General features: G+C 36.3%; 1 protein-coding gene across 1 annotated transcript; it reads left to right on the top strand.

Annotated features, from left to right (window-relative positions):
• The first annotated feature begins 9876 nt into the window (after window positions 1–9876).
• On the top strand, window positions 9877–11967 carry LOC115984759. The gene has a single exon (XM_031107770.1). It carries the CDS (start codon window positions 9877–9879, stop codon window positions 11965–11967), a length of 2091 nt encoding a protein of 696 aa, XP_030963630.1.
• Window positions 11968–12756: the final 789 nt, after the last annotated feature.

Raw genomic sequence — 12756 nt, 5'->3', positions numbered from 1 at the left:
AAACCTCCGCCCTCCTCGCTTTAGAGATCACCTGACCTTTTGAAGGAATGGGCTTGAGGGTCTGTATTTGGCGGAGAGGATATGGTGCTAATTGGTGGGTAGGGATGACCCCCAGATTCTGATGGATCCTCTTGAGTTCATGCTTGCCCCACATTCCATGAGTGATTCTGAGTACCACTCAGGGGGAGTGGTGTTCCCTATGCCGAGCGGCTTCTTGAGGGGTTGGACTATGAAGAGTTCAACATCACCTGCCTCATGCCTTCTCTTACTGCTTGGGTATGTGCTCAATCTCTTCTTTTTCTTTTCCTTTCCTTTACCTTGTTTCTCATGCCTTCTAATGTGGAAAACTGTAACAGGAGGAGCCTATTGCCAGTGAACTCATTGACCCTCCACACTTTTCTTGGACGATCTATGCCTATGGCCCTGATGGCTTTGCTTAGAAGCGTGCTATGCCCGTAATCCTAATGTCATAGGCTATCCTTTTCCTCCCAACACTCGGGCAGTGAGTTCTTTCTTCTCTTTGTTCTTTTTATTTTTGCCAATTCTTTCCTTTTGTTTTTGTCACTAACCCTTTCTTTCTTTAAATTACAGCCCACTATCCAAGAGCATGAGGAGTTGGTATAGTTGGCAGGGAATCTCAAGTTAGAGGTGACTAACTATTCGAGGAATTCGTATGGTCCTAAAGGAGTTGCCCACCTAGGCGGTGGTGATGATGATGATGGTGGTGGTGAGGAGGAGGATTCAGAGACGACTCCTAGCTACCAACCAAGGAAGAGGCGACACCATTGATTACTTGTAGTTCAAGACATATAGGCATACAACATACAACTTTTTATCAATTTTTTTTTTTTTTTTTGGTTTTAGTGTTTTTATTTCCTTTAGCAAACATTTGGATTAAGTTCGAGACAAAGGATTGTATTTAAGAACATATTTTTACAATTATGCTTTTGATTGGAACTTAGCTCTTAATTTACAAGATATGTGATGAATTGTATGTTTTTATACAACTTTGTTTCCTTAATGCTTGAAATCTTGTGCTTGGAATGCATCTTGAATGATCCTTTAGTTCACAGGAACCCTAGGAATGCTTTGGAGTGAAAAAATTTGCTTGAAAAAAAAAAAAAAAAACTATGTCAGCATTTTCTAAATTAAAAAAATAAAAACAATTTTAATTTAATTCAAAAAAATCAAAAACTCAAATAAAAAATTATTTTTCAGTTTTAAAGATAGAGAAAAAAATTTATAGCAACTTTCTCAAATTTTCTTTAACTTTCTTGGCAAACAAACACATCACAAAATTTAAATGTATCAATTTTTAGTCACAAAATTAAAATTAATATTTTTTTTGAAACCCTGCAAACCTAAAACAAAATCCAAACCCACTGACAAATGATTCGTAACTCTCTGCTCTCTCTCTCTCTCTCTCTCTCTCTCTCTCTTACTGGTGGTGGTGGTGGTGGAGTCATCCACAACGAGGAGATGAAGGAGTAGCGGCGGACGGGGTTACAGTGGATCTAATACTACTGTCAGATCTGGGTTTGCCTCAGTTTGCGTGGCCTTCACTACAAGCATGGCAACAACAAAAATCAAGTCCCAAATCATAATGGTTCAAGTATGAGATCTGGTGTTCTGCTTAATGGATCTAAAACTACTGTCAAAAGGGAGTGTGCTGGTACTTGAGGATCTAACCCTCTAGATTGTCCAATAGTTGATGAGAGAAAGGTGTCCCTCACCGGCACGATATCCTCGACAGTTTTGTATCAAGGGCCAATATCCCTAGCCTCACCAACAGTCAGATTGGAAGGAAGAAAGCGTGGATGCCGCACGTCAATGTACGACAACAGGGGGTTGTCCACTAGTAAGGCTTGTGAAAAAGGCTGCCACGATGTATACATCGGGTTACAACCGAGGATGAGATGAGAGGTGCAGAGCTGGCCGTTGGTGTGCACGAAAATCTTTGCTGAAGCATGAAATTTAGGTTCCTCACGTGCACGACCCAGATGTCCGGCTTGAACATCTCACCCTTTGCATGGAATGAAGCAAAAAGAAAAAGAAAAAGAAAAAGAAAAAATCATTAGACAATGACAAAGTAGACAAAATCCAAAGTGCAAATAATTAGTTGCTCGGTACCGACCAACATCTCAGGGCGAGGTTGGACAAGAGAGCTCGTTGGCATGCCAATTGCCGCTCACCTGAACATATTCTCCTGTTGAATTTCTATTAGAATCAAGTAGGCATGATATCAGCCGTACCCGTACGTCTCTAACCTTCAAATAATAATCTGTCCTAATATTATTGCAAAGACTGTACATGAAGTTGATGTCATGGTGATCTAACTACAACCCGTACAGCTAGTTTAACCAGCTTACACAACTCACAACCCGGTAAAAGTTGGGTGGGAGTTGTTCGGGACTCAACCCATAAAATCTAAGTGTCCTAAGTATTAGGGGATCCACTGTGAACCTAACACTGCCTTCTAAGATGGCCATTAAGGGAAAAAAGACCACCTGAGGACGTCGTTCAAGGGTGATGTTACCCTCGTGACAATAGGACACTTCTACATCTTCAGGGACATTGTAGATCACTCTAAAATTGACTAAAGACGCCTTAGTATTAAGAAGGTGAGAAAACCCCATATCTAAATCTAGAGTTAGAGAAGGAATAAAAACAAAGACTGTAAAAGAGAAGAGGAATGGGAGTAGGAACTTATTGTTGGCTCTAGGAGTTGGAAATCTTAGTTGAAAATGTGTGCTCGGGAAGATTATGCTCGACAGATGATAGATTGCAAGGAGTAGGGGAGCAAAAAGTAATGAGCAGGATTAGAAGGCGCTATTTATAGGGGGAAGGCATTTAATGAGAAGAGGCAGGAAAACTCTCTTTGGCTCCTCTTTGTAACCCTCACACGCGCAACCTTGGTTCACGAACCATTAGACAATGATGACTGTTGAGTATGACAGCCTGGCATAATGCCCTTTTCAGAGTGTATTAATAGCCATCCTATCCGTTTGGCTACTGACGATTAGGTTTCCCGAGAGGTTTCTGGCACTTATTTTCCTTGATTCATTCTTGGTAACCGGGCACGAATCAAAGGGGGGATAATGTACGGTTTAAGTTCCCCAAGCCCATGGGCCTTAGGCCCCAGCCTTGTAGCGTAGCCCACATCCCCCAACCCTTTGTACGAGATGAGGCTCTAGGCCCATCAAGCCATAGACACTAGCCTCATGCCACGATGCCTGACCCAAAGACCATTGGGGCAGTGTCCTAAACCTGGACGCATTTTGAGGCCCAAGTCAGGCCTCTCCTGGTGTCACGACCCAAATCCATGGAACATGAATTTAGATGCATGACTAACTTGTTGAACTTATATAACTCAATAAATATAATTTATCTGAAATAAATTAAAACTCCAAAGAAACAATACTCTTACAAAAATCTAAACTCCACAAATTGGAAATAATCTCCACTATATAAAACATGAATTACAAAATTAAGGTAACTGAAATTCTATAAGTCTTCAAGTAATACTAAAGTTGCCTACAACTTCCACGCTCTACCTTGCACCTTACGAAGTGATCCAAAGGTTCTATATTCCCAACTACATTTTAATCTGAAAATATTAATTGATGGGGTGAGCCACACATCTAGTAAGTAATTATACAAAATACATAACGGAATAGAGTCAAGCAAAGCACGAGTATTTTGATTTTTCACAAACTCATTCAATGATATCAAAAATAATTATTCCAAAACATATAATGAATCACTTAATACATATGTAACCACATCTCAAAATCATTAGAAAACACATACATATAATTGATCAGAGCACAATGTCACATATACACATCACATATTCTCACATACAATCCTGTGAGCGGATACCAACATCTAACCCCTACTGGTAAGAGATCAACACATATTCTCATATACAATCTTGTGTGCGGATTTACACATTTATCTGATCAAGTCTAAAAACATTCATTTTGAGTCACATATCACAAAACAAAATATATACAAAATAGAATAATTTTCTTAATATTAACACTTATTCCAAATGTAAAGGCATAGCGAATATCACAATATTGAATTGAACATAAATCAAAGGATGCTTGACTTCTTAGGGAATGAATAAGAACTGAAGAGTTTATATAAATATTTTTACAATTCTTGAGTTAGTTTGAAAACCCAATTTGCTAAAAGAAACGTGTTAAATACCATTTGAAAAATAAGAATATGACTTTGAAATCACTTGGTTTTAAACAAACTTAAAGAACAAGAACCTTTTTAGAAAACTTACATTGAAACTCAATTATTTTCGAAAAATAGTTTAGTTTAGAAATCATCTTTTAAATGAAATTTGGACATTCAAAACGCCATTTAAAATTCGAAGTATTTCTTTAAAACATTATTTAATAGTCAAAATTTCTCTTTCAATGATGCAAAAATACTTTTGACAAACTTTAGAAAATATAAGTTTGAAATACAAAACTTTTGAAAACTTTTAACTTCTAAGAACCTAATGGGTAAAACTTGTGCATATTATGCATAATTACTTACAGCACTTGAATCACTCTAAAAGTACAGCTGAAACACCCTCCAAATAGTTTCAAAATACTATTAGATAGGACTTAGAATCAATCATGAAAATGACTTAATATCCTCCACAAAATATAAATTTTATTGACTTATACAAATTGACTCACTAAAATTATACTTGTTGAACTAAATGATAACACTAATGCAAAGCATCTCTACCAAAGAATATGTTTCCTTGAATTTATCAAAAGTCAGAGCCAGCAGCCAATACTTTAGGATTTATATATGTCCTAAACAAAAGTAAAACCCAAAACATGAATTTAGGCTCTATAACTAAAACTTTGTTCTAAAATACACATTATGGGCAAACCTAGGATTTAATATATAACCCCAATGAAAACCGTGGGCCAAAACTAATATGACTTGTTCATGGGCTTAATATCATTGGCCCTAATGTATTAAATATCTAGGCATTATTTTGAGATGAAATAAGAATTTGGGTAAAAGAAATAAGTCCGCCATTAACCTTTGAAAGAATTGTAAACATGTTGATCTCTAATGGTTCTTTGTAGTCAAAGTCTAGGCAAAGACTACCAAGGCCATCACTTTATCCATCAAAGAACTTGGACTTTGACAAAAGTGAGAGCTAACTAATGGCACATGGGTGGGGTCGGGTGCAAATTCTCCAGCAAGTTAGAATTTATGTTATGGTATGAATCAACAGCCCCAAAAGTTCTATAGACCCACTAAAGTGATGCTAGCCTTATACATGGATTTAACAATTTCGGCTTTTGTTCAAGGGTCCGAACAGTGGCAACCTAGGATTCCAGAATTATTGAAACTGTGTAAAATCGTAATCTAAGAAATTACCAATTCAACAATCTACACATCACTAAAGTTTTCTATAATAAAATTCTAACTCCTTAATTCTTTGTTGCTAACAGTGAGAAATCATACCTTGAACAATTTGATTACCTCTTCACTTGTATATGCTTTAAACTCCAAGGAAAACCTCTTAGCCTCATTGACAAAACCCTTTCTATGAAAACCCTAACGGTCTTTTCCTCTACCCTATAGTTTGAATTAGAGATGTGGGCTTAGTGGGGTAGCGAGTTGCAGTTACTAATAAAAAGAATACCTATGGCCCATCAATTATATTTAAAAGAAAATTTAATAATAACCTCAAATAAAAGTATGTGGGGTATTACACTCGGTCAACTGCAACTTGAACGGTAGTGTTGGTGCTCAACGGTAACATATCTCAGCTGCCCGATATAACCTTGGGGAATATCGCTGCCGAATAGTCCCCTTGAAATGGGAACCAGTTCCAATGCCACTACTACCACTCCCAGCAGAACATCCACTTAGGGATGATGGAATTGGACCCCCATTTACACTAGTGAGGGGGAGTAATCATAACATCTCCACTTATCCTAGCCTATAAATAGGGGAAAAGAATGAGGAATGGGGGTTGGCAATTCTAGAGAGAATAGGGGGAGAAGAGAGCAACCATTCTAAGAAAGAAAGATAGTGATTCTGTGAGGTAAAGAGAAGGGTTTGTGGAAACAGGAGTGACCCTGGGCTTCCAAGCATAGGACCACCCTTAGTAGGAAACCCAAAACCCACAATACAAATAGATTGTGAGTTCAAGTAGAGGTTAAGCCCAATAGCTATATAAAAGGGCAGTAACATCAACAAGGCATATGATCAAGCATACTCAAACATTTAAACATAGCATCATGATACCAATCAAGAAAATTCATCACTTTCATCAATCATATCGTGCTTATCATCCAAATCAAATGCATGTTCATATACTTATACATAACTTACCTCCCTTACCTTACTGCATTATAACACCTATGCATCAATGTATGTTCATGTTCTTATGCATGCTCATATTGTTCATCAAAGATATGTAAATCCTAATAATTAATCTAATAAATTAAACATATAAAACATGTCATTCTACTGACCTTAATCCTAAAAATGTGAAAGCTAGACTCAACAAGACCTAAGGAAATGATTAAAACAAAGCAAATTAGATGAAATAAAGAAGAACCCTAATTCTGGGTTTCTTGGCACAAGTATGTGCGCGCATACATTAAGTATGCACATGCATGCCCTAAGTATGCGCACGCATGCATGAAGCATATGCGTGCATATTTGCTCAATGACATGATTCTAAACAAGTAGCAAAACAACAATCAAACAAAACCTCGCATGCTTCTAATACAAAATTTGTAAAACCTAAGCTAACAACAGAGGTATTAAGGCAGTAAAAAAAGCAAAAAAAAAAAAAAAATGAAGGAGATAAGGTTAGACCCTTACCTCAAATGCAAGAACTCCTTTGAGCTTTAATTTGACCATTCCCCTCTATCAATCTAATCAAGACAAAACTAGAAGGATAGTAAGCTTAAAACTCAAAGGTCAAGACCAGAATAGGCCCTAACCAATTAAATTTTGATTTGCTTTTTGATTCATTATTTTCTACTGAATTTGGCATGCTTTGGGAAAAAAGCCTTTGAGGCCTTTTATAGTGATCATAGAGGGGTATAGGATGATTCCTTGTCGATGTGGGGTTCACTCTACATGATTTTCCATCAAAAACTTTCCATATACATGTTCTAAAACCCTACATTGGCTTGCATATTCGAACTATGCGTGTGCATGCATACAACATGCGTCACGCATACTTAGGGTTTCCTACATTTTTTCTTTCACTAAAACATCCTTCAAGCTAAAGATATACGAGATTGGGCCCTAAACCAACCCTGAGCCTCTGAGTGATGTCGTCATTGGGAAATGGGGGCTTGAGTCATAAGGGGTATAAAATGAGGTGTCTACACCTAGTGATTTTAATTATTGAATTTTACCAAACTCTTTTTTGTTAGTTTTATTCATATTTTTCTATATATTGGTTCTTTTGATGTGTTCTTGTTTTCCTTTTCTCGGTGGAACGATAACCTTAGCTACACTATAGTTTCCATAACAAAATTGGACAACATCAACTAGGGAGATCTATAGTGTTAGGACATATGTGATTCAATGTTAGGAACATATGTCACTATTTTATATAATTGGCTAATCCTTTGACAAAACGCACTTTACTTGTAATTGGGTAGATCTAGGATGAGTTTAATACTTCAAGGAACAATGTTTCAAGTTCAAGTGTTAAAGCCATGTAAGTCTGTCCCAGAGTCAAGTAAAGAAGTGTTGGATTTTAAAGCTCGATAGCTAGCATCTATCGAGGTTTAAAAGCTGCTGAACCCGTGGCTTGACAGATAGCTCGATAGATGGCTATCTATCAAGAGTTATGAAGTTCAGTTTTTTCAGAGCTGATTTTCATTCAATCCGTGAGTGTATGTTTAGGCTTTATTTTCTCACAACCCTAAATATATATAAGGATTGTTTTAAGGGCCGTCAAAGGTTGCACCAATGTGAAGCAAAGTTGTGTTCATGAAAATTGTGATCGAAGACAGAATTTTCCTTAGTTCATATTTCTCTTGAAGAAGCTACTGTATTTGTACACCATCGGGTTTTGTGACCAAACAACTTCTTGATCTTTATCATGTGATGAACTGAAGAACTTTGCAGCCAACATCTTTCTCAAGTTGGTGATTAAGTCGCGTATTGGGATCCGTGCATCATTGGTTAGTCATGTACTGAGATTCGTGCAAAAAGGGGTGTCATTTATATATTGAAGAGTTTAGAGGTTCTGAAGCGGTGGAAGGTTTTTGCTGTAAGTTCATCTACGAGGATTATAGAGTCTAAGGACAAAGGTTTTGTATTGGATCTGAAATTTCTCTTTATTATAGTAGATTGCTTTTCGGGAAGGTATCCCCCCAGGTTTTTTACTGTGAAACTAATTTGTTTCATTGGTTTTCCTGCGTTATCATATCTTGTCTTATTTATTTTTTCCACTACATGATTTTGACATGATATTGATGTTTGTTTGTTTTAACGAGTTTTATTCATAATAAATCTAATTAATAACTTGGGTTTAAAACTTGTTAATACTATCAACCGGGATCTAAATTTCCCAACATATAGAATTCTATACCTAAACTCATGGGTTGAGTTATAGCGGATGATGGAAGAGGTGGATGACTATCATGAGCTTCGTTGGCAATGATTAGTGAAGGTTACAATGTGCATGTTTGGGTGTAGTGGAGCATGACAAAGGAGATGATCAGGAGAACCTAAAGTTAATTGAGAAGGAGAAAGAAAAATAGGCCTTTTTAAGTTTTGTTGAGTTGGAGCTTACATAATTGTTTAGTTGACATGGTTGCTTTGTATTGGAGCAACTCAGTTAAGGATGTCATGTCATTATTCTGTTAGCTACATAGGCAATAGTACTAATGATAGTTTACAAAATGACTAATTGAGCTCCTTTTTTAAATTTGAGAGATGAATAATACTCACTTCAAATTTAAATAACTATTTGTGTTCATAGGATAAACAGAGTAAATTTAAGGGATCAATAGTGTAATTTTGCCAAAATTATATTTTAAACCCATATTTTGTTGTTTAGAGATGTAATCAATTAAATCCTATAATTATAAAATATAAACTAAACGGCAAGACTTTAAAAATCAATAGTCAAAGTATAGAGTTTCAAATATAATAAATAATTCCTAAGATTTCAAAAATTTTAAAATTAATATTATACCGATCATTAAATGTCATTGTTTTTGGGGTTTGATATGAATTGAGAGTTTATTACCTTTTTAAGTCTCAGTGTTTCATTGGTTATTTTTTGAAATTTTAAGATTTAACATTAGTGCAAACATAAACCATGTCTTTTACAATATAATTTTTCAAAGAAAGTTTAATTGGACAGACAAAACAATAAACGCAAACATAATAGCTGGACAAAAAGAAAAAAAGGGGGAGGGGGCGCTATTTGGGCTAAATTGTGATTTGATCAATCTATGAAAAAAGAAAAAATCCTGCGTTTCTACTATTCTTTTTTCTTTATAAAAAATTATAAAACAAATTCGTGAGTGCTAAATAATATCCATTAAACCATATTCCTTGTCAAGTAAAGGGGGTGTCTTCAAAATAATTGCTGAGTTCTCTCCTCTCTCTCTCTCTCTCCAACATACTCAGTTCTTTCGTTACTCAGTTCTCTCTCTCCAAATAGTCAACATGCTAATACATGCAGGTACTTTAACTTTAGGGAGCACCACGCTATTTATTTATATTACAGAATTATCATTATCCCCTTGATCTACCTTGAAATTTTTGTATATAAAATATAGTATTGGTGAGCTGGGAATTTGTTTTCTGTTGATGTAACACTAAAATATTGAACGAATTTTCTTTCCACGTATAATAATGCTAATGAATTTTCTATCAGTTGTTGGCAGTATGATCTTAATCAAGAAGAGGCGAACGGCGGAAGTAGTTACTTCAAGTTGGAGGAAACTGTGGGAGGAATGGGAGCTGCGGGGACTGATTCTAGCTAGCCTCACAACCCAAATAATTCTTGTCTTTCTGGGTAATCGCAAAAGGAATGATGGTGGAATTTGGAGAAAAGTTACTATTTGGTCAGCCTACTTACTTGCCGACTCCATAGCAACAATGACCGCTGGCATACTCTCAAATGATATAGGAGAATTGTACGCGCATAGTGGTGTTCTTGATGCAAATTCGGAGCTAAAAGCGTTTTGGGCACCTCTACTGCTGTTGCACTTGGGTGGCACCGATGCCATTACTGCTTACTCCGTGGAAGACAACGAGTTGTGGAGAAGACACTTATTTGGAGTAATTACTCAAGCAATAACAACGAATTACATCTTGTTCATGGCCTGGACAGGCTCTCGTCTATCCTTACTCTTTATTGTGATGTTTTGTGTTGGGATTGTAAAGTACTTGGAAAGAGTGTGGGTCCTCTACTTGGCAAGCGACAACAAATTTCGGGACTCAATTCCTGATATCCCGACCAATGATTCCAAAATAATAGAGGAATCTAGACTGAAGGAATTTGAGGGGTACCATCTCAAAATACATCAGGAGCTTGAAGTTGAGGTGCCTGATCATCTAGCCAATACTTCGTCAGATCATACTGATACAAACGAATTACGTACGGCCTATAGCTTATTTGATATGGTCAAGCGGCTCTTCGCAGATATGATACTTAGCGTGAAGGATAGGGATGCAAGCACGACGATTTTTTTACGGGAAAACGTGACTTGGGAAAAGGGTTTGAGGGTGATTGAGATTGAACTTGGAATTATGTACGACTTGATGTACACAAAGGCAAAGATAATGTACTCCGTTTGGGGCATTGCTCGACGAATCATCGGAATCTTTCTCACCTTGATGGTGTTTGTAGTTTTACTTTTTGATAAGACGGTCACAGAGAAACAGCAATACTCCTACATTGACTTTACCATTACTTTGGTATTGTTGGCAGTTGCTCTTCTTTTGGAGTTATGTTCATTTGTAAAACTACTTCTCTCCGATGAGACAGCTCATTGGTTGATTGAGCATAAGCATACCAGCATTTTGCGAGCCATCAATTGTGCTAAGAAAAAACACAGGTGGTCAAATTCCATTGGTCAGCTCAATTTGCTAAGCATTGCAGTTGAAGAAAAACCGTTGCCCAAGTATTTCCATGGATTCCTGAAGATTTTACGTATTGATGAAATGCTAGAGATTCACCAGTATGAGACTCATGTACCACTCATTGACGATTTAAAAGGGTACATGTTCGACCTGATCAAGGAAGTTCGGCTTCGGGCGGGAACTAATTGCTCTGACACAGATCTTAAAGCCTTGTTCGGCCGTAGGGGTGCCCGCACACTCAAAAAGTTCGAACTTGATCATGATCTTGATTGGTGTCTTAAGTTGGACTTTGACCAGAGCATTCTTATCTGGCACCTAGCAACAGAAATCTGTTGCAATGTAGATAATCAAACATGGGGAACGAAGAAAAGGTGCGAGTACCTGTCTCGCTACATGCTCTATCTCCTAGTCAAGCATCCTTACATGTTGCCAATTGGGATGGCACACATCAAGTTCCAGGAAATTTATACTGATGTTAGGCGCTTCATTGAAGAACAGCGATTTAAATCGATTAAAATCGTCGACAAGTTCCAAGCTTCTGAAATGTTGATAAAGGTAAGCACCGACGTTATGCTTACTGCCCGAGGGAACAAAAGCTATTTTCTGATATTCCATGCGTGTAAGCTTGCATCAGTATTAATAACTTATGATGTCACAACATGGCACATAATTATGGACTTTTGGACGGAAATGTTGGGTTATGCTGCCAGCCAATGCAAAGGAAGACATCATGTACAGCAGCTCAGACGAGGAGGGGAACTTATCACTCATATTTGGCTTCTAATGGCACATTTGGGTTTAACCGATCACTTCCAGATTGCAAGTAGCCGTGCAACAGCTGAAGCGTTTCTAAGCTAGACTAGTGGAGTAACAAATTAATTGATTGGATAAATCTTACCCCACTCCCAGATTTTTTATTAAGGTTTGGTTGGGTGGGGAAGTTATTGGAATTTCAGTTAGGTTAATTGTTTCATCAAATCCATTTCTGTACATTTCTTCAGATAAAATTTATAGCTTTTCACATAAAGGAATCTAACTACTTGTGTCAGGAAACCACGTAATTAATAGTTTCGATTCAAGTTTGTTTAAACTCAAGTTAGAATGCTGTCTATAAAAATGTCAAATTTAAATTAACTAGATTTTCGTAGGAATATGTATTTGAAAAATACCAAATTCAAATTTTGATTTTGGATGGAATTTATTTGAAAGCAACAAAGTTTAATCTAAAATGGTTATTTATTTATTTGAGAATATATTTTGTCCCATTTTGAACTAGTTTTATGAAACAATAGGTTATCAAACTAAGTAAAAAAAAAAGTTAAATCCAGTTATTTATACTATTAATAAAAAGATTTCCTTATTTCGTCTTCAATTTTTGGCGTACCAAAATACTCTTATACAAATTATGAAATAACATACCCTTTAGTTTAATTTTTTTTTCCTACAAAAAAGCAAAAAAATGTTAAAACAGTAATACTATCTCACGTACAAAAGAAAAAAAAATTCAAATCTCTTATTCCTATATGTATTTGTTATATATTTGAATTCAAATACATCAATTATGTTATATATATATAACTTCAACTATGTATGTACACAAGGAAAAAAAAAATTCTCTCCACCCATTTGTATTCAAATATCTTATTC

Source organism: Quercus lobata, chromosome 4 (genome assembly GCF_001633185.2).
Source record: "Quercus lobata isolate SW786 chromosome 4, ValleyOak3.0 Primary Assembly, whole genome shotgun sequence".
Classification (NCBI taxonomy): domain Eukaryota; kingdom Viridiplantae; phylum Streptophyta; class Magnoliopsida; order Fagales; family Fagaceae; genus Quercus; species Quercus lobata.
The sequence above is the reverse complement of the archived record's forward strand: the minus strand, read 5'-3'. Positions and strand labels throughout refer to the sequence as shown.